We start from the raw sequence: 23,925 nt of genomic DNA on the forward strand, positions 1-23,925 counted from the left end.
AAGACACGTGATGAGGCCTAAAATGATGTGAAATTATATTTAAATTACACAAAAACTAATAATAAGTGTATTGTGTCTTGTTTTAAGCATAAATCACTTTTTTATTTAACATCATAAGTGAAAAATATTGGAAATGTACAGTGGAAATACAAAACACACAATAATTTTAACATAGCATGCAATTTTGATTCTCATGTGAATTTATTTTATTGCATTAGATATTTTCTCAAAAAAAAAAAAAAAAAAAAATACTGATATACTTGACTTGTAAGATGTGAGGCAGCAAAAAGACTTTATACAGAGCCCTAAAATTATGAAACTATACAAATTAAATTACAAATGACTGCAACAAATGTCAGCCATAGCAGACAAAGTGGCAAAACCATGGAGGAGCTCTGATCATGTGATGTAGACATCAAACTGCTGAAGATGGTCCCTGATGTGCAGGATATGAGGTAAATCCTGATTTATGCTTTTGCCCTTTTCTCTGAGTGCATGTTAATAGCAGTAAATCTTCAGTCATGTCTAGAGGGAACTGTCTACAGTACAAAAATCTGGGAGGCTTTTACAAATCAAGCCTATATCAGAAGAGGACATTATAGAAAAACATGCAACAATTATAAGGAATATGACTGTTAAGCAAATTCATCTACAAAAAGACATACTGTACACTTCACAAACTCTAACAGCCATTGTTATTTTATGTCTTAATTAACACATTGTGTTCAATGAAGACAAACACAGATAATTGTTTGTGTGTTATTTAAGCTGTGTTGGTCTATTATAGCAAATTTATGACCAGTTTGTATAGAAATCCAAGGGACAATTTTTTTCATGCAAGCTATTGACAAAGCCAGTGACACAGCTAAAACCTGGTGAAGAACAATGAACAAACTGAGCAAATGTCAAAATTTCCTCTTTGAATTTCTATGCTTGTAACTGAAACAGGACATAAAGATATTGACAAATATTTAAATTTAGTAATCCTATAACACAGGAAGGGTTGATTGTTTTAGTTTGTCTTTGTACCACATGTGAAAAAAAAAAGAAAACCTTGTTCAGAGTCGAATAGTTTGGGTTTGGGAGTACAATGGTGTGTCGGTCAGTACACAACATTATATATGTAGATATACACCGATCAGCCACAATATTAAAACCACCTGCCTACTATTGTGTAGGTCCCCCTCGTGCCGCCAAAACAGCGCCAACCCGCATCTCAGAACAGCATACTGAGATGATATTCTTCTCACCACAGTTATACAGAGCGGTTATCTGAGTTACCGTAAACTTTACCCTAGTCAGTTCGAACCAGTCTGGCCATTCTCTGTTGACCTCTCTTATCAACAAGGCATTTCCGTCCACAGAACTGCCCCTAACTAAATTATTTTTGTTTTTGGCACCATTCAGAGTAAATTCTAGAGTGTGTGAAAATCCCAGGAGATCAGCAGTTACAGAAATGACTGAAATAACTTTTTCAAACAAAAAACAAACTAAAGCAAACACTTCATCAGTTACACAAAAAATGCCAACTGCCCTGCCTGTATTCGACTACAGGCAGTGAAATACTCTGTAACTGATAACACACTGGTGAAATTAAATGTTAAATTAAAATTAAATTAAATGTTTAAAAATGTTGCAGAGGGTTTGAACCAATCACTGAAAGATAATTCAAGATGTAATTAAACAATAAACCAATAAAAATAAATAAAAAAAAAAAAAAAAAAAAAACACACACACACAACCCCAATTAAATAAGAACAAAAAAATACTCTGAAATCCTGGCACAGTAATAATCAAAAATGCATCTTATTTAATTCTACCCCCATGTGAGAATCGCCACTCATCGTTTGGGGTCAAATGTATTGACAGCACGTGCTTTATGATCTGCTGAAGACAACCCTCTGCATTATTGTGCCCTTCTTGTGTCTGAAGTGATTGTAAGCCTGGCACACAAGAGGACAAACAGTGCCTATAATTTACATTGTGTGTGTGGAGAGGCCCCTGGGCTGAAACACAGTCCCATCCACTTCCTATCCAATTCCCCACATCCCTCTATCCCCATGGATCGGCCTGCAGTTTTTTTTTTTTTTTTTTGTATTATGTGATGACGGCTTGCATCCTCTGGGAGGACCACCCCCCAACCTGTACCCCCAAGCTCAGGGACCAGGCAGCATTTCCTTCTCCCTTCTGGCACATACCCGCATTGGTTCCTACATCGCTCTCTGATCTCCAGCATCTCGCTGTCTTCTCTCTGTGGACTACGAGGACCATCTCCATTTCTCTCCATTTCTATTTTTTTTCCTCTCTTCAGTTCGTTGTCTTTGTCTTGCTCTGTCCTTGTTTGCTCCTTTTCTCCACTCTCCCCATGCTCCCCGGTGGGACCCCTGTTTTCCCTCTCAAAGATGCCTTTCAGTTCAATAGCTCATGGGAACAGCTGGAGACAATCGGCTTTATTTATTTATTTATTTGGTTAAGGCAGGGGTAGTTACTGCATGCATTACTCTTTATCTTAAGGTATATAAAAGATTGTTGAGCAAGTACCTGTACAGTAAAGAATATTCCCACATGATGAATAACAATTGCATGATTTGCCTTAATGCTGTGTGAATATGATCACATGCTATAGCCAGAACATATCTTTTAGCATGCAAAGACTTTGGGAATCCTTTGCTAGTCACAATATTATAACGATTTCATTACTTTAAGTAAGAGAATGCCTGAAACTGGCTTTCTTGAAATATGTACAATGCATACTTGGAGGACTCTGTAGAGCAGGTGTGGGGAACTTTTTCCATTAAGGGCTATTCGAGTATTTATGAAATTATTTGCGGGCCATACAATTGCTTGCGATTTCTGATTTTGGGTTGAAATTAACATACACATTCTGCTATGTGCTCACGCACCAAGAAAATGCACTAAAAGGTCTGTCTATTGTACAATATTTCACGTTGTTGTCATTTAAAATGATTTTTAATCACTATTTTAATTGTATTTTTATCTTTTTTTTTTATAGTTAATTGAATCAAGGCCATTTCTTTGCTTTTAAAATTACTTAAATGGCCCTTCGGGCTGGGTAAAATGGTCTTGCGGGCCTTATATGGCCCTGAGGCCTAACGTTCCCTACCCCTGCTGTAGAGGCTTGTGCCCAGTTGCAGCAAACTAAGAAAACCCTTAGTTATAACTGTAAGGGCATTGAGGGGAATCAACACACAGTACTTATTCTAGCCTGATGTAAGAAAGAAAATGAAATCACTTTAAAATCTCAATAGTTTGTTCTTGGTAATAAATGAGAGAAAATGCTATGTAAAAAAAAAAAAAAAAAAATTATATCTAGCTTATCTCAGCCTTAACATATACTCTCTTTTTTTTTTTCTTTGCTGTAACCTATTATAGACAGGTTGATTCAGTCATATTAAATAGTGTTCTGACTTGGAAAGCTAATTATGATGTTACCATATGAAGCAATTTTTTTTTAGGTTATCTAAAAAAAAAATTAAAAACAATGCTTACGTTTTTTTCTTCTCAAATTGTCCTGTACGTCCTCCTGAGAAAAACATGCTAGCAATCTCATACCTGTCTCCTCCAGAGATTCAGATTTCAATACAAACTCTTTTCATCAAATTCTCCTAAAACCAAATTATTAGGACTGTTGGCATTAATTTTACTTTAATTACTGTATGTCAACAAGTGTCCGATTTGTGTCTATTTCCTTCTATAACAAATCTTAGGAGGAACATCTTAGAAAAGCTGATACTTGAAGTTGATAATGACAACATAACTGCATTGCATCTCTTGAGCTATGAAAGAGCGACCTTTGAGCAATACAATTTTCCTCTGGGTGTTTAGCACTTAAGTGTCTGCTTTTTAAGTGCCATATAAAAATAATCTGCACACTCATTAATGCTGGAAGAGTGCTGATGTGCTCTATAGACTTTCTGTCAGCGAATGTCAACAATGACAAGTGGAGGGAGATGCGTGCACACCTCTGTTCAAATTGTCATCTATCACTCATTCCTGTACATTAGCTCCCAGACAGCTTTCCCCTGAGGTTTGTGACAAAGAGAGTGTGACAGAAATATAAAGGGAGTGAGATGAAAAGATGTGTAATCTTTTGCTTGGGATGTTTAATGTTCAAAGCAGCCTTTGTTTGCTAAGTGCCACTGAAACGGACTGAACAACTCAGTATTTTTAAAGTAATCAGGTGAGTTCTCTGTCTGCTACAGAAAAAGAACATTTCTCATAAAGCAACTATAATAAGAACAGGTGCACTGAATTATGACTTGGTTAACATTAAACTAAATCTGACAGGGTAAATCTCCGATTCAAAAACATTGCGAAGTGTAATTCTACCATGTATTGCAGTTAGTGTGTATAGGGAATTTGCACTATTCATCAACTTCAGACTGTATTCAATAGGTAGATCACACGTTATCATCATCATCGTTATTATTATCATAATTAATGCTGGAGAGTGTCTTTCCTTTGCTTGCTCATGATCCAAAGTCAAACATCACCAGCTAACAGTTTATGGCTGACTTAAACTGTTAGCTGGTGATGTTTGATCAGGGATGCAAAATCATGAGAGGTGAAAAAGGAGAGAAAGTCATAGCAGGTTTTCTAGGGGTATTTTTTCAGTTCATTTTTGTATTGTTGTTGTATTCAAAACTTGTTTTTCTTAAATGATTATGGTTTAAGTACTGTTCACCTGGGGGAGGGGCCATTTTTTCAGCTTCAATACGGAACGGAACAACATATAGAAAGCCTTGGCTAATATAGTACAGTTTGCATTTGCAACCATGTAAACCAGGTGATTTCTATGCCGTACCAGCAATGATTGCACAAATCGTGTCAGGATTGGCAGCTATTCCTGCTCCCGCCAAATGATGAGAGTTACGGATTTCTTTGAGCACTAATGCCCCGCTCACACTGCATGCGGCATTTCGCTAGACTTTGCGAACTGTTTTGCAGTTGCCGCCGCTCTAATGTTATTAGTGGACTGCATATAGTAGTGTTTGAAATGCTGTTTACAGGTGATACTGCCGATAAAACTAAGATATCATGCTAATTTGACAAGGAATCAGTTCTTTTGCCTTTAAAAATGCACAATCTTCACTCATTGGTAGTCGCTTACGAATGTCGCTCGTCATTTGCATAAAGTTGAAATTTTTTCAGCTTGTCTTGTCGCTTCCCACGTCAATCTCTGTTGCCAATGGTCGCGACAGCTCGTGTCACCGGAAGTCGTGCTCTCTTTGAAAATGAATGGGATGGTGTCACTGTCTCGCACAATGTCGATGGTGGTGTGAACGGGCTTAAGGCTAACTCTTTTCAACACATTTTAATATGAGCTAATTTTAGCTAACCTAGCTAATGTGATTTCTGTGTGGCTCTTATTTCCTTTAAATTCTCAGGTCCTTGGATAATGAGAGCATCTACACAGCTGCAAGGCATAAATTCCACTAAACTTTAATGTTGTTTTGCATCTTTTAAAGAGCGAATATTGACGAAATTTCCATGACAGTAATGCATTTTCCACGGTGGACATCACAGCTGTGTGCCTCGAGAGCAGAGTGCTGATGTGAGACATGGTTATTTGCGCATGCGACAGTAGGAGGCGATCATAACTCAAGTGAGTCATGAGAAAGAACCCGAAGAGAACGTGCATCTAAACCATCTCTCACTCTAAACAAATAGCTGTCTGTATCACTTTATGTCAGGAAAATTCACTATTTCTTTTGTCAGAAATTAAAACTTGTAATCCTGACAGTAATACTATTTACTATTTATTTTTATGTAACTGTAACGGATTAGAGTTACCTAATTTTTTATTTTTTTTTAATCCTGATTACCTAACGCCATTACAAGTAATCGGTTACTCCCCAAGCCTGGTGTTAGTTTGTCTCTGATATGTAGGATGTGCTGTTATTTATTCAAGAGTTAAAGGATGATAAGTTCACCCAAAAATGAAAATTCTATCATAACTGTAAATTTACCCACCCTCATTTCTTACCAAACCTGTATGACTTTCTTTCTTCCATGGAACACAATACATTTTGAGAAATGTTGACATTCCATTCAGTGGAAGTGAATGGTGACTGGCTGTTAATCCCTGGAGAAAAAAGTCTTACAGAGGGATGACAATGACATGGGGGTGTGTAAATAGTAACTTTTCATAATGAGTTTTCCTTTTTGGATGAACTATTCAAAAATTCAACAGTTCACGTTGGACCATAATCTACACCATTCAAAACAGTAATGAATTGGGATTTACAGAGCACTTTCATCTTACATGTTAAGTGTTTTGTTCATCCCTCTAGGTGATGTTTATTCCTTGTTTGCAGTCTTTTCTTTATTTAGTACATGTCAGCAAACACACAACTGATTTAGGCCTCAAACGAAACAGCGCTTTTCTGCTGAAACCAAAAGCTATACTTCGATTTAATGGTTGATGTTATTAACGATTTAAAGTTGCATTTAATTAATGTCTCAGGGTCATTTGAATCTCTCTTTCAAGCCATGTGCTGAGGTGGGGTTCACCCCATGCAATCAGGTCAGCAGAATCCTGCCAGTGACTTTTACAAGCTAATCAGATCAAGAGCATCTTAAATTAAATATGCAAACTAAAAAAAGAGATGAATTTTTGCTGATGACCGTAAATGCAAATGATGAGTCAATTAAATGCACAGCGTAGTTCAATAAATACGTTGGGGAGCCCATCATTAACATGTTTGCGAAAGTCTGAGCCCACTTTCGTTATGCTATCAGGTATAATAATTTAATGAATAGGGATAATTAAAAAGTGCTACTTTAAGAGGAACTGGTTGGTTGGGTATTGGGAGGAGGGGAAATGGGCTGGCCCAAGGAGAGATTACTCCCCTGAGTTAATAAATGATAATACATCTGTTTTTGTGATAAGATAGCACAAAAACAACACACTGGGTTGCTTTTGTAATGTTTATTCTCCTAATATGCCCTCAACACCTGCTTCCCATTTCAAGACAGGAAAGCATATCCACAGGCTAAAGGAGAAACAAAGAACACACCACAAATAATCACAGACAAGAAGTTACTTTAATTTAATATTGTGAACTTTGAAAAGTTATTTTACAACTTTCATCAGAAAATGATAACAATCTATACAGTAGTTTTTGTCTTACATTTTCCTATCAACAGAAGGGTTCAGTGTGTATCAAGCCAAACATGAAAAACAAATAACAAACAAACACAGGAATAGGAGGTAGGAGAAAAGGAGACCAGCTTTTTGGTTTGAGTCTTGTTTCCTATCAAATGCATGTTGGTGAATCAGCGGCCCATCTTAATCACTAATCACTACATGGAAATCATTGTGTAACAGCCACATATTTGTAATGCTTAGAAAAAGTAACATCCAGAACCCTTCAAAACAGACCTCTGTCATCAGTCATTTCTGTTAAAAAGTCCTCACACATATTAAAATCTTCATTGTTAGATGGCAGATTGCAGACACACACAATATAGAAGACACCAGTTAAACCATTCATAAAAGAGCCCTGAAGCTTGATTGTGTAGGGTTTTGTCAGTAATATTGTTACAAGGGCCGATTTAGCAGACAGTATGAAAATAAGAAGTGTTAAAGAATGGAGTCAGCACCTCAGCACTGGGGGCAAGGCATTGTGCTCAGATATTTTGTGACTTTGCTCAGAAAGATGTCAACAGTACCTTTTTGAGTGCTGCAGCATGGAGAACATAACACAACACCAAAACATGCAGGTTTACATGCCTCTCCAGCTAATGTGTTCTACCATCAGAACGTCACCCTCAGAACTAATAGTAGAATATGGCTTTTAGCTTTCCCCCCTCTCTCTTGAACGCATTACTACAACACAAACTAATTAAAAAGACAGCATCTTGCTTTAATTAATGAGAAAGTGCAACCCACCCCCCTAGCAACACTGCTGCGACATACATTAAATATGAATCATATAGTCTCTCTTTATATTCCTTCAAATACAACACTAAGTTCCTTCTCATTAACCTTAATAATACAAACAAATAAAATGGACAAATAATGCATTTAACCCTCCTTGCTATAATAAGCTGGGTCTTGAAAACAGTTTTTAGGTAAAACAGCCCAGTTTGTGCTTTTTTTTTTTTTCCTGTTCGGAAAGCCATCCCTTAAGAAACTCTGTGGCTACTGTTTGTGGTGGTTGTGAAATAAGTACAAGTGATTGTACGATTATGGGTTTACATCGTTAAGGCATCTATACTGCTGGTACTGATGTGAACGAAAGGAAGAATGAAATAGACAGGTCTATAAGCAGGCATAAATAATTAGATAAATAAAAAGAGGAAAAGAAGAAAGCAAATATTTCAAAACATCATCAGAATTGTCCTTCTAGTTTTGACACACAAAATAAAACCATCACTCTCGGAGAAGAGCCCATGCATATTATTACAATAGTACAGGTTCTGTAAGCATCAAAGAAAAAAAAAAAGATATATTCATTATATATTCATTTTATATATATATATATATATATATATATATATATATATATATATATATATATATATATATATTTAAAAAATCTACATAACTAAATGCTGTGAGATGCTACTTTTTTGCCATACATAAAAAAATTCCCAAAGGAAAACAACTGTTTTTTTAACTTACAAATTATACAAAAATAGACAATGGCTTTTTTTTTTTTATGAATAGAACTTAAAAAAATGGAAGCTTAACAACATGATTAAAAAACATGGACCTAAATGCAAACAAACATGATGCGAATTTACATTTCAACACTAAAGACAAGGCCGGGTGATGAGAGTGAACAGATGGACAAATTATTAAAAAAGAAAGAAGAAGAAAAAAAAAGAAAAAGTATACTATCAAAGAACTTTGGGGGAGAAAAGCAATATACAAAGTCTGGATATACATACATTATTTATATGGATATATTACAGAGATTCCTTCTTTTTGTCCAGAATCCTTCCTCGCTGTTGGTTTTTGTATACTGAAGTTGGAAAAAATGTGTGTAGCCAATGCATTGAACCAATCATATATTATTATATGTGTTATAATAAGCTGCCTTAAGCCATTTTGAGATAAATACAAATAAAGACTTTGGCAACAGAAATCATATGTACAAAAATAGATGACTACCAAAGTGAGCCAATAAACTGCTATATGTTGGATGTCTGACACATTTGGAAAACATTCTATACAGTGCGGTCTAAATATGAGCATACTTTGCTAATTCAAGTCATGTCTCTCAAAACCAGCCAAAGAAACACACATAAAATGGAAAAGGGTTGTTTTAACAGTCACCTCTGAAACAGCATTCTTCCTGTTCTTCATTTAACCTATATCCTTCACTAGCAGACACAGCAAACCAAACACTTGGTATCACAGAATTGATATCACAGTTTCATTTCATAAACAAAAACAGGTCATCACAATCTTGGAGCAAACATACAATTCAAAAGTTTTTTTAAAAAAAGGGCATTGTTTTATTTTTTCTTCAACTGTATGTTTACTGCATATCTCTGCTCTGTTTTGCAGCAAATATTTGAATGGACATAAATACTGATTTGTTTTGGAAATTAGATGCCTATTTCAATGGGATTCATCTCTTTGAGGAGGGATCTGGACATGAGCGCACAGCCCACTGAAAAAATACAGCATGACATGAAAGCTTTAAATAACTCTTATTCTCATGAGCATCCAAACCGGCTGGCAACCAGATGCTTCACACTTAACTGTTCGCTAAAAAAAAAAAAAAAAAAAAAAAAAAAACACATTGATAGGGAACCGAGTATGGTGCTACAATTTAATTGTAAAACAAGACAAACAAAATTATGGCAAACTATTTGTTGGCTTTTCACTAGGACAAAAAATTCCCTCTCTTGTTTTCAAAAGGTTGGCCTAAGTATTTTCATTTGTGTTTCCTGGATTTTGCACAATTTGAAATGTATCTGTTTATATAAAAACTGGTCAGTATTAAGAAAGATCTGTGCCATTGCCCATCACTGTAACGCAACAGCCAGCTCTCAGGAACATTACGGGTGCACCCACTCCTAAAGTGTCATATGTGTATAATACAGTCTGTAAAAAAGGCATGTGATCACTGAATTCATCAAAAAAAAAAAAAAAAAAAAAAGGAGATCCGTCCCTCCATTTTTCAAGGATAAAAACATGGGGAAATGTCCTTCCATAAAGCAGTCCAGAAATTAACTTAAAGCAAACAAACACTCTCTTCCCATAAAATGAGATTCCTTTTTCAAAAGGCCTGAGTTTTAAAAGTTCAATTTAAATTTTTCCTCCATCCCAAATTGCCTTCAGCTCTTCAGACCTTACATTCTCTGTCAAGAGCTGAAATCACACGTGCCTCTTCAGCATCCCGGGAGCCCCTACATGGGAGGAACAATCATCCCTGGGATCACTAGACATGAGAAGAAAGACAGAGAGAGAAGAGTGGGATAAAAAGAGAGAAAGAGATTGTTTAGTTTCATCTGTCATGCAGCAGTCCAAATGAAAAGTTGTTTTAGCATCTGGAGAACACATCCTACTCGAACAATATGAACAAATACAAATGTCTTTGTGTGCCATAGTCAAACTGGCAGAGAGAGAGAGAGAGAGAGAGAGAGAGAGAGAGAGAGAGAGAGGGTGTTTGAAACATTGCTTCATGTTAACTTTCCAAGCTGCTTTTGAAATAAACATTTCCTCTATTCATACCATTGCCCATAAGGTTACTGAGGAGTTTTGCAATAGTTTGAGTACAGTCCAAAAATCTACACTGAACGAAACCTAGAAACTAAGAAACGGAACTAACAAAAGTATATGCATAAAATTAAGTACATCACATAAAATAAATATTTTTGATTTAGCACTATTTCTAGGTCACTATTCAAATGTGACAAAGCCAGATATTCAGTAACATCACAAGATGCTATCTAGATTATTCTCAAAACATGATGGATAACATGGAGAATCAGGACAAAAACTTGTGAAGTCCATGCCAGCTTGAATGCATGCTGTCATCAAAGCAAATGGAGAAATACCAAATACTAAGAAATGCATGTACATTGTTTTAAATTCTTTTCACTCAAATTGCTATGTTGATGATATAATCTGTAATAGAAAAGCATTTTCACCACTAGACTTTTGATTGCCACTGTATATGCAAAAAACACAGAGGGGGCAGATCCTTAAAGGGATAGCTCACCCAAAAATAAAAATTCCCTCATCATTTACTCACCCGCATGCCATCCCAGATGTGGATGACTTTCTTTCTTCAACAGAACACAAATTTAGATTTTTAGAAGAATATTTCAGCTCTGTAGGTCCATTCAATGCAAGTGAATGTGTGCCAAAATGTTTAAGCTCCAAAATGCACATAAAGGCATCATGAAAGTAATCCAAATGATTTAAGTGTTTTAATCCATATATTCAGGAGTGATATGATAGGTGCGGGTGACAAACAGATCAATATTTAAGTCCATTTTTGCTCGAAATTCTTCTCCTTGCCCAGTAGGGGGCGATATGCATGCAGAATGTAAATCACCAAAAACAGAAGAAGAAGAATGTGGAAGTGATCTGTTTCTCACCTTTATCATATTGCTTCTGAAGATATTGATTTAACCACTGGAGTCTTATGTATTACTTTTATGCTGCATTTGTGTGATTTTTTTAGATTAAAATTTTTTCTTCCATCGAATGGAACAAAAGATCTGAGACATTCTAAAAATCTTCATTTCAGTTCAGCAGAATAAAGACAGTCATACACATCTGGGATGACATAAGGGTGAGTAAATGATGAGAGAATTTTCCTTTTTGCATGAACTATTCCTTTAAATTATCACACACACACACACACACACACACACAAAAAAAAGAAGAAGAAAGAAAGTAAAAAGACAATGTACATGGATCACATCCAAACAAAAGAAGAACAAACAGAGTGTCACTGAGGGTAGAAATATGGCTTCAATCAAGTGAAGGAGGAACCAAGAAACACTAAATGAGTGCAGTCGAATGTTAAAGGGACCCTTATCCTGTACAGCAATAATTCTCAGTGCTTTCGATCACAGTGAAGTTGTACATTAATCAGAAGGATGTACTATTCCCCGTGAGTGGGTAAGGATCATCTTTATTCTGTATGAACCACAGAGGTTGCAGGTCCTCCGTGTTTAATTGGTGTCATTGTCAGGATAAATAGTGACTTGCTTTACAGGCTGTATATCAGTCTCCCCATCAGGGAGCCATTATATGAACAATTTATCAATCCAATTAGTGATAACACTATAGGATGGCTTTGCAACACATTAGCTAATGCCTCTCTCCCATGAGGACAAAGCTCCATAGGTTCAGATGAGACAACCAGGAAATTCTTACAGTCAAAGGACATGACTATGGGTAAGTGAGTGCATTTACAACATGAATGTAGAGGACACACTCAGTACACTGTAAAAAGTGGATCTGTGCATGTGTTCTCTTAAGGAGCTATTTCTACCATATCTGACCCTTTAAAATTACTTTCATTGGTGTATCCCAATTAAATCCAGTTGATTCAGTCATACTGAGTAATGTTTTTAACTGAATAAATAAATAAAACCAGTTAATTTGGATGTTACACAAAGTATTTTTTATACTGTATTACAACAATAAATGAGAATGAGATTTTTGTTACATGTTGCAACAATAAAAAAAAAAAAAAAAAATCCAAACAGTCTTAAAATACACTTAATTTTCCTTATTTAAAATATAATTTCTTATTTTTAATCTTGATTTTGGGGTGAAATATGTCCTAGACAGTTTAGATTTTTATATTTGTGTACATGTTAACTGACTTAAGGTTAGTTAACTCACAAAATCCCTTGTATACTGCACTCCACAGCTACATTTACTTTTTCAGTTTTTACATTGTAGGGCTTTGTGTGCATTTCTGTGAGCAACAGTGTTTACTTCATGTGCCTAAGGGGACCGACCCACACATTTATATAGACGTCATTTCTACGAGACAAATTGCAAACAAACAGCAACACTAATAAAAGTGCATGCAGTGTATACATTGTCTGACCCAAATTAACTTGCCTGCCAACATTTAAACAAAAATAGCTTTAGCTTAGATAAATAATTTTTGTTCCTCAAACATTAAACAACTGTATGTTCAGTGCAGCATAGCTATCTGTTATATTCATTATCGGCCAAGAGAAAGGAACTCCCATGAGCATTGAACAGTGTCTCTCTCTCTCCATCCTTCCCCACCTTCATCAGGCCACATCATTGCACTAGATTTTTCATGTAACATATTGGCTTCCTATTGATTTCCTATATCTGGTCCCTCATCTCTAATTCCTGGGTTATTTCCTGAGTGTCTCTGGCACATTTGGAATGGAAAAAAAATGAGTGGTGACCAGCAATCTGTCATCAGGTCAGAGTGCTGAGTGCATATCAACACACAGGGAGGAAGCACTCCACACTCGCAGATAAGAGATGTCTGCCCCAAATACTCAATTACTTTTATATTGTATGGATTCTCTCAATGTGATGTCTAGATATTAAAGATTAACATCAAGGGCCAAATGCTATGTAGAGAGAAATTGTTTTAAATCAGTGGTAAATTTCCGATAACAGTGAACAGGCAGTGGGGTTCTGAACAGTGTTAGGTAAGGTACTTAAAAAAGTAATCCAATACAAATTACAAATTACTTCTCTTAAATTGTAATCAGATTACTTTTCTCAATGAATTCCACCTCCTTGTTGTTGCATGCATGTTGTACCCTCAGCACCACACATTTCTCCCTTACAATGACTCTTAAAGTGGCACACACCCTTCAGCTGTCACAGAAACAAAAACAGATGTACATACAGTATGTACATAGACAAATATAATTCAGGTTTCTAAATGTATTCTACATAATATTATTTTTGAAAAATGTGTAACCCTCGTAATGTATTTAAAATTACATTAATTGAAAGTCAGTAACTGTAATCTGATTACAAGAATTTAAAATGTAATGTGTTACAATACTTTATTAAACTAAAAAGTAATTATATTGCTGTAACTAATTACTTGGTAATCGAATGACACCCAACATTGGTTCTGAAGTCTGAGACATCCTATGAAAATATTTTTTTTATTTTATTTTTTTCAGTTACAAATTGTACAAAAATTAACATGAACTTCAGAATTTCTTAGTATTTGGTACAGTTTGTCCCTCTTTTGCTTTAATAACAGCATGCACCTGAGCTGGCATGGACTCGACAGGTTTGTGCAACATGATGATCTACAGTATGTTCTCCAAGCTATATTTTTGAAAATGTTTCAAAGGACCCTCTTGTGTGCTTCAACAGAAGTAAGAAAATCTGAGCTTTTTAGTGCATAGCATGATAAAAGCCGAATTTGCTTATTAAATTAGTGACCTAGAAAAAGTGCAGAATCTGAAATATTTCTTATTAATTTTATGTCATATTTCCATATTTTCAATGTGGACTTGAACATTTGACCACCATTGTAAGTTTTCATTGATAAACAAGACAGGTTGTGCAGTTGTGTGTGTGTGTGTGTGTGTTTTTTTTAGATGTTTATATTAGTGGATGGTAAATGTCTTATGGTTAGTTAACTGACAACAGCCTGTATACAATGCACTCCACAGCCACAACCAAACCTGGAGAAGAGCTGACACAGGAAACAGGAAGTCAGGCAGGAAATGAAACACATATGGCATGCTCTTCGTGACACAAAGCAGGCCCCCAGTGACTGAGCAGAAGTGAGGAGTATGAGGGAGAGGACGCCCTGACAGTCATGCTGATGGATGGGATAATGGATAGAAAGACAGGATGATGAAGAAAGAGTGTGAGACAGGTGTAACGTACTTCAGGAGAAGGCCAGTCCCTGCAGGGAGCTGGCACTGGAGTACTTGCTGGAGTCCACAAAAGATTGATCTACTGGAAGCAGAGTGAGGGAGCAGGGAGAAGGGGAAGGAAGATGAAGGAAACAGAAAGAGAATTATTTTTTAAGTGCAGAAAGAGGAACTGGGTCACAGAGCAGCAAACATAAAAACAGATTACTGCAAGTTAGGAAAAACTGACAGCTGTCAAAGTGTTAGATATTACGCTTGTACATTAGACACTTTAGAAATAGATGGAGACTTAACTCTGCAAAATCAAACAAGCCATGAAAAGGCATACGTTACAGTGATTTTACCATGAACATTGTTGGGTAAGTTATTTTAAAAGTAATCCACTACAAATAACTAATTACTTATCTAAAATTGTAATCATATTACTTTACTAATCACTGCATTGAAAAAGTAATCATATTATTTTACTTTTAAGTTACTTTCTAAAACACTTTTCACAGAAAAGCTTTTCAGCTCAAAAAATTGTCCTATGCAAATCATACACTCAGAACCATGTGTTTCTTTCTTACAATGACTCGCACACCCTTTTGCTATCACTGAAACACAAACAGATGTACATATGAACATAATTCATGTTTTAAATGTATTTGACATAAATTATATTATTTTAGAAATGTGTGTAACCCAAGTAATGTATTTGAAAGTAAAACTTAATTGAAAGTCAGTTACTGTAATCTGATTACAAGAATACAAATGTATTGTATCACACTACTTTTGACTAAAAAGTACACACAACATTATAAGAAAGGGGGGCTCTTACCTCCTTACCCATGGTAAAATCACTGTAATGCATGGACTCTCATGACTCTTATTGCTTTTATACAATGGCAGAAACAGTAATATGATAAAAGACACCAATGTTCAATAAACTGTTCAATTTATTTTTAATAATAATTGGAATAAACATGCTTCCCTAAAAGTAAAACAGTTCATTATACTAACTGCAGGCTGTTTGCGGTTGCCAAACAATGTAGTGACTTGGCAGTTTCATATTGAATGTATTGTAAATGTGTGTGTTTATCAACATTTTACAACAGCTTTAAATTTGGCTCAACCAATCAGAATTTAGAAATAATAGCATCCTCTTGCAATTAACCAGGATGTATCATGCTTCACATTCTGCTAACCTTGGAGGCCATTGCCATTGGCACTGGTGCAGGTGGGGGGCGGCGAAGCCTGGGGCCGCACAACAGGAGCAAAGGCGCTCTTCTGTTTAACTGCAGAAACCATGTTGGCCGGAGAGAAAGAGAAGATACCAGAGGAACTGCTGCAGTTGGAGGGAAGACTGGTGGAAGAGGCCATGGTGGGACTGGAAGGAACAACTGAAGGAAGGAAATGAGGATGGGTAAGGAGAGCGGATAGGCGCAGATATAGCTCAAAGTCCTACAGCATATGGACAACAGAAAGGGACCGAACACAGATTATTTAATACCTTAGGCAACTGTTGATGGCAATGGTAATGCTAATTAAACTATGACACTTACAGAACAAAAAAAGGCACTCTTCATAATGGACTGTATACCTAAGTTGTCTATTATTTATTTATTTATTTATTTGGATGAGGAATGTAACATTTTGTAATGTACTCTGTCCAGCATGTCATTTTTATAAACTATTATAAATTAGGTAACAAAAAAAAAATGCAATTACCTTATTAACATGAATTGTCAAATTTTTATTTTTTGCTATCTATTTTATCTTATATATATATATATATATATATATATATATATATATTTGATCAATCAGGAAAAATAAATCATAACCCAAGCATTTTCATCATCATAATAACAATCACCATAAAAATAACAATTATCATTTTAAAATTATTTTATTTAAAAATAAATTAATACACACACTAACACAGATTGTAAGATTATTCATTTTTAACAATTAGCCCCTGTTTTATATTCTTCGTTGACTGGATGTTTAAAAAGCATGAGCTTCAAAGATCCTTGCTGAACAACACAAGTGCTGGTTCCTCCCCTGCTCCATCTCCACCAGCTCTCCTTTTGTCTATTAAAACATTAAGAGCATTTCCCCTTCCAACGATTTTACAATTACTACTGTCGTATTTCAGCCACACTCTTATATCCTGCTCTACCTTTATTGTTGTTATTATTCCGCGCTTACATTTTATGGCACTTTCCCAAGTAAATTCTCCTGATAGTGTCATAATCCATTTATGAAGGCCAAACTAATCAATTAATGAAAATTGGAGCCCACAAAGGCTGCTCTCCTGCATTGATTGAAAGTGTCAGCGTGGAGTCAGTGAGCCAGTTAAAATACTTGTTAACATCTCGGAATCAAAGTACCGAAGTTGAATTGCTTCTCCTGCAATTAGTTTATTGATTTAATTAAGACGCTTTAATTTAGAAGCCACGCAAGAAGATTGGTGTTACACGAATGGCTAAGCATTATGGCAGGGTCTGATCAAGGCTGAAAAAAAGGAAAGGGTGGGATTTTATTTCTGCTCTTCAAGAGACAGACACAATAATAGCTGTTCTATTAACATATGTCTATAGCCAGCCTTAGTATTTCACTATTATCAAGCTGTTAGACTTTTCCAAACGTGAATGATCTGTAAGCTAATGCAATATACAAGTGTTGGATTCATTTGGATAGTATTATACAATAAACCACAATTGCTCACCAATGCAGCTGTTGATTTGTCACTCAAAACTAGGTACCCTCAAGTGATCCATGATTCCTCATTGCCCAGATCTAGTCAGATTTATTGCAATGACAGTAATGCACTGATGAATGCTGTATGAAAGCTCATTTGCAGTGTGTAAATGATTCCGACAGCTATAGTGTTAGCCAGACTTGTAAAACAAACAGTTAGAGTGAAAAAGAGATAGAGAAAGGCAAAGAGATCAGTACTTACTGGCATAAGGAGAGTTGGCAGCAGAACCGTTGAGGAAGTTGGGCGATCCTCCCAGTGTGGTCATGCCGGTGTTGCCGTATCCGTTCATACTGGTAGAGACGGTGCTGTAGCTACTTTGCTGGGGTGTCGAGCTGGGTACGTAACCGTGAGGGGATACACTGCTCGTGTTCCGATTAAAACCTGAAACAAATACACACATAGGCATGACAGGAGTCATACATGAAATATATAGTGAGAAATAAGAGAAAATTAAAGGAATAGTTTACACAAAATATGATAATTCTATAATCATTTACACACACTCACGTTGTCCATATTCCAAGTATTCTAAAGCTGTACAATAGCTTTGTGTAACAAACAGAAAGAATTGTAGCTGTTATTTAATTTGTAGCTCTCAAATCAAATGTGATTCCATTAGATGCAATGCAATTTGGAGTCATATGGACTTACAGTACAGTACATGACACTTTCATGGTGCTTTTTTTTGTTGTTGTCATTTTAGAGATTGACAGCCCTATTCATTTTAATATATTATTTATTTAATAATTTTCAAGTAAACATTCAATAAAATTCACTTTTTTTGTTCTACATCAGAAAGAAAATGGAACGACATGAAGGTGAGAAAATTATGACAATTTTCATTTTTAAGTAAACTATTCCCTTAAGGAACCAACATAAATTTGGAAAATGAAAAGGAAACACAAATACATTTCACAGGGTCTGTACTGCACCTTAATGAATCAGACTGACATTATCTTCCCAAAACACTATTTCTGGAAAAGTGTGCAAGAAAATGAGTGGGTCAGTAGCATATGGAGGCAGAGAAGAGGCAAAAAGGACAAGAGGAGGATATGGACTATAAATACACATCAGGACATGAAACGCTGACATGGGTAAAAGCAGCAGGAAGTTCTCGCTCCAGGAGTCCCCACTGTCTGGTACAAAGGCAGCGCTCATCTCAGCTTTGCTTACTATTCATTCTCCCTTTCATCAGACCACTGATAGATTACTGCTGACTTAACACAAATCATTCACTGTCGCAGAGGCCAAGTAATGCTGAGGTAAAGTAGCCTGGCGGTTCAGGGAGCATTGCTGAAAGCTTGTATCTGTCTGTATGCTGTCTATCTCTGTCGTTTTCTCCCACTTCCCTCTCCCTTTGTATATTTCTTTCTCTCTCTTTTGCACTCCATTTTTCGTACACACACACACACACACACACACATTGGTGCAGCTATCCTTATGAGGACTCTCCACAGACATAATGATTTTTATACTGTACAAACTATAGATTCTATCACCTACCCCTAAACCTAACCCTCACAAAAAACTTTCTTCATTTTTACATTTTCCAAAAAACATAATTTAGTATGTTTTTTAAGCGATTTGAATTATGGGGACACAAGAAATGTCCTCATAAACCACATTTATAGCATAATACCCTTGTAATTACCAGTTTGTAACCTAAAAAAAAGTCCCAGTAAACCACCTAAACCTGCACCCCCCCCCCCCCCCCACTCACACACACAAGCATACACACTCAAGCAGAAACTTCTTTAATATCAGAGTCAATCATAACAGCTAAAGAGTTATCTCAGTAATTCTGTAATTCCCAAAATATTCTGCTCACCCTGATTGGCAGCTTGTGTGGACTCTGACACATTGACTGCGAGCTGACTGTGGAAAGAGTTGACTCCCATCATGCCAGCATGGACTGAGCTGTTGGCCAGACCTGGCAACTGGTTGTGACTCCGTGGGACATTGTAGAGCGCCTCTGCAATATCTGCTGCTCTTTTCAGAATTATCTCCTGTTAAGATAAACACAAAACAGGTTAAAGAGAGCCATTTTCCAAATTTTTTACAACTCTAGTAAGGAAATAAGTGCAAAGCAATGAAGAAATAGGATAACATGGGAAATAAAAAAAAAAATAAGGCTTATTTAATGGGGCATAGATTTATGTGAACCGAGATATGAGCTTTAATGTGCCTTTGTGATGATACTGAAAAATGTACTTTATTGCTCCTCTTGGAATCTATGCTGCTCTACACAATAAATTGTCACTCTCTTTTAAATTGTTACATAAATAAAAGCTGTAAATAATACCACGTAAAACATCTTTCACAAGGAGAGATGAGGATTTTTGGTATTATTACAAGATGATATATGATCTTATTATTTACCCAATAAAAATACATTGCAAAACGTATACTGTATATAAAACAAATACTATAGACTAGTATACTACAGTATTATACTACATAACAGTAACAATAATACCATATACAGTAAAACATTATGCAACATCAAATACCTAAAAGAAAAGACATACATCAAATTGATATATATTTGAAAATTTATTAATTTGACCTCTATACCTTGTTATTTAGTATTTTAATTGAACGTGGAAAAAAGATTCCTACACACTGGAAACCTATACCGTCTATAAGAGGGTTGTATGTAGAGCAGAGATGGAGACTCAATTCTGAGACTTGGACACAAGTTGCACTTAAGTCCCATAAAAAACTGACTTGACTTAGACTCGCAAGTAATTGACTTGAGAATTGACATGGACTCCAAATTGGAGACTTGTGCACAACACGTCTACAATGAAAAAATATTTTTTGTGCATATATAACATTGCTTTGCTAAAAGAAAGTCTCCCATGCTCTATTTGTCGCTCTTTTTTCCTATATTAAATTAACTGTCCAGCAACAGGGTTTATGACATTAACCTGCAACCAAAAAGGATTAGAGACTTGACTTGGACTCGTAACAAAACACTAACACTTGAGACTTGACTTAGACTTGTCCTTGAAAGACTTGAGACTTCACTTGGACTCTGCGTCAGAGACTTGTGAACATGACTGATGTAGAGATTGAGTTGCCAAATAAACACACTTCTTCAAAGATGATCATATGAATCTTATGAGCAGTAAGCGAGCACATCAATAGACTGTTAACAAGATCCATGAGAATTAGATATATTGAAAATCTTGAAGAGATCCAGTCCAACAAGAGCACAACATTAATTGGGTGCCTGCACATTTTGGTGAGACATGAATTTGATCATAATTCACCCTCATAAAGATGACAGTACCGTATGGAGGTTGGGGGGATAGGGGGCTCCTGAGAGGGAGCTCTTTTAGTGGGTTGATGACTGGAGTCATGCTCCATACACTGCCCAGCCTAAATAATTCAGCACCATTGCACTCCTGCTCTGCTCTGCAATCGATGAGCATATGCCCTCACTCGCAGCTCATAACTGATCTCACATTGAAGATGCCCTTGTGGTTTTTCAAGCCAATGAGAGAGAGAGCTTTTGAGGAATTATGTTGGGGGATTTATGTTGAGGAAATATGTTAGGGGATATTAGAGAATGACACAACACCTTTAAAGCTCTGAAATCTTCTTCTGTCTATATAATTTGTACCTATTATTTTTTAGTTCTCGCAGATGATTTCTGACAATCCCAATCCATTTTTAATGCACATTTTCTCCATGCACCACATACAGTATAGCAACATTGTCACATTATCTCACTAGTATGTTGCCCTTTATTGCTTTGTATTGATGTATTGCTTTGTTTTGATATTTTGTACATTTTACTGTGGCTTGCAAAGTAAAATTGATCTTGCACATTTATTGGTTATGTTTATTGTAAATATCGTTTGAATTCAATTACACTGAAAAAATGTTTTGTGTTAACCAAAACTGTGCTTCATGTGGTAATTTACTAGGTTTTATTCCATTAAAAAAAGTATTTTGTCAACCTGACAAATTAGGTTATACCCAAATAAAAGTATTTTTTAATATAAAATTAAGTAGGAATAAACTGAGGTAACAACTGCAGGTTACTGCTTTTTAATAAATAAATAAATAAAAAAACACTGAAATGACATTTGTTTCCTAAACTCAGAACAAATACTAAACTATATTATCTGCTATTATTTCTCTAGAAAAGGAAACCCTTGATTTGTGGAAAATTATAGTTTCATTATTTATTTACACTGATCTGACACCACATTTTTCTTTAATTAATTCAGTGTGCACTACATGTCATTGTTTACGGATGGCAGTCCAGTTTTTATCTGAATCTCACCTGATTATTGTGTGGCATCCCATATAGAGCTTCCACCAGGTCTGCTGCCCTCTTCAAAATCACCTCCTATTGGAGAAAATAGGTAGCACTTTAGCTTTACATCTGTCACAATATGTCAATACCACAAATGTTAACAAACTCCTCTTTAGTGAGCACCTTTGAGTCAATTAACTAACACAATGTATTCAATTTTCAAGTCTGTTTGGGTACTTGGCGGGCAGTTTTCACCCAAAGCAACTTACAGTGCATTTACTACAGGGACAGTCCCCTTGGAACAATCTCCAGTTAAGTGCCTTGCTAAAGGGCACAATGCTAACAGGGGATTGCAGAAACTATTGTAGTTCATAGATCGCCCCTGTCAAGGTCCTAAAATGTGACCTTTGGGGTTGCTAGCCAAGAGCCTAAACCACAATTCCATTACACTGGCATTTGCGGATGTTTTACAACACACCTTTAGCCACACAAGAGCCACTGTAATTTATCTAGTTCTTGCTACGAATAACACAAACACCTATTCCATGTATTATGCATGAATACAAACACATTTAAAATAAATACATACATGTTTGTACATGCAAACGACTGTTCCGTAGATGTGGACTACAATAACACCATTTTCCCTCCAGGTAATCAACTTTCACTTCCATAACAGAAAACCTATTTATTACTATCCCTTTCACACATTAAACATTTACACTGTTCTTTACTCTGTGTATTCATTTTCTTGCTTCTAACCCCTCTTCTCCTTTTTCAAACCCCGAAGCTCCAGCGGAACCCTATTTAAAAGTTAATGTGGTGGTGCTGAGGAAATAAGCTCGTGGTGCGACAACCAGAAAATTGTTCTCACCCTCAGTGTGTAACCCTCGCTGTGAACAAGCCCTGGAGCATGTGTGCCTGCCTGCCAGCCGACATATTGCCTTTCAATCAGCCCTCTACACCTCCCCTCGGCGGCCCCAGATGCAACACACAGACACTAACATGATGAGGGGGTCAGCAAAGCAAAAAAGGTTTTTAGTGTGCTGTCTAAGGTACTAAATTCCCTCAATAATGGGAGCTCTGGCACTGCGTTAACCCCTCGTTAGGGGTGCTTTGCAGGGGAGGTGCCCATCTCTGTTCGCCCAGACTTGGGCCGGGTGATTGAGAGAAGCGTGGGAGCCTGGGGATGACTAAAGTGGTGCTTTAGTATGGATGTGTGACTCCAGCGGGCTCTCTTCTCCTTTACACTCTCTCGGAGGTGGTTCTCTGTGGGATGGATGACATACATAAGGGATGGGAAGCATTAGTCCATGACTGGGTCCCCTGCTGTACCGGCACTGTGTCATTTATTCAGTATAGCTCTTTGTGCACCTCATACACTTTCTCTCCTGTTTTTATCCCTCTCTCTCTCCGTTGTTGCAAGGTACCGTTCCTACCTATCGATATCCTGTCATTACAATATTGGTGGGTGGGGGAGAAGGTGGAGAGATATGTTGAGAGGGCATATCCAATAAGGAAGGGGCCAAAAGTTTGTCCAGATAAACAAATAAATGCTATTAGTAGGGGCCGTGTGTGGTGGCCCTGTGTCTGGAAGCAGAGCCCATTTCCTGGGTGAGTTGCAGGACTTCCAGTAAGGGCTGAGCAGGGAGCCAGGAGCGGTAAACAGGAAAGAAACCTGATCCGGAATCTGCATATCTGTATAGCTGCGTATCAGTCAGAAGCATCATAACCTGGACCCTATCCTCCCCCCAAATCCACTCTCTTTTAGGGCTGGGAACCGGAAAACGGTTCTAATTCAGTGGAATAAAAAAAAGATATAATAATAATTATATATATATATATATATATATATATATATATATATATATATATATATATATATATATATATATATATATAATATGTAGTTAGGAACAATCATTAGATTGAATTTATGTTACCCTTGTGCTGCGTTAAAAAGCCTGTGTAGACAATTTTTATAAGAATTGTCTTTGAATTATTATTATTTTTTTTATATCTGTCATGATGAAATCAGAAATGTTCTCATCAAAATGAATGAATG

General features: G+C 36.3%; 1 protein-coding gene and 1 long non-coding RNA gene across 5 annotated transcripts in view; one reads left to right on the forward strand and one right to left on the reverse strand.

The window, feature by feature from the left end:
* Nucleotides 1-8,573: 8,573 nt before the first annotated feature.
* LOC127418018 (transcription factor COE1-A) overlaps nt 8,574-23,925 on the reverse strand; it is a 161,420-nt gene continuing 146,068 nt past the window's right edge. Inside the window, exons 12-17 of one of the 4 annotated variants that reach the window (XM_051658329.1) lie at nt 21,888-21,953; nt 19,419-19,596; nt 17,792-17,971; nt 16,032-16,226; nt 14,858-14,926; nt 8,574-10,421 (exon numbers count right to left, since the gene is read on the reverse strand). In XM_051658329.1, the coding sequence (XP_051514289.1) occupies nt 14,859-14,926; nt 16,032-16,226; nt 17,792-17,971; nt 19,419-19,596; nt 21,888-21,953 (687 nt within the window). In that variant the 3' untranslated portion in view covers nt 8,574-10,421; nt 14,858. Of the gene's footprint in view, nt 10,422-14,853; nt 14,930-16,031; nt 16,227-17,791; nt 17,972-19,418; nt 19,597-21,887; nt 21,954-23,925 lie in introns of those variants that run through there. The other 3 variants (XM_051658327.1, XM_051658330.1, XM_051658328.1) reach the window with 3 other exon arrangements.
* Nucleotides 12,022-16,138, forward strand: LOC127418020 (uncharacterized). The gene is made up of 3 exons (XR_007893355.1): nt 12,022-12,115; nt 14,638-15,203; nt 16,004-16,138. It is a non-coding gene; the product is annotated as an uncharacterized LOC127418020 (long non-coding RNA).

The sequence above is a fragment of the Myxocyprinus asiaticus genome, chromosome 27 (assembly GCF_019703515.2).
Source record: "Myxocyprinus asiaticus isolate MX2 ecotype Aquarium Trade chromosome 27, UBuf_Myxa_2, whole genome shotgun sequence".
NCBI classification, from domain to species: domain Eukaryota; kingdom Metazoa; phylum Chordata; class Actinopteri; order Cypriniformes; family Catostomidae; genus Myxocyprinus; species Myxocyprinus asiaticus.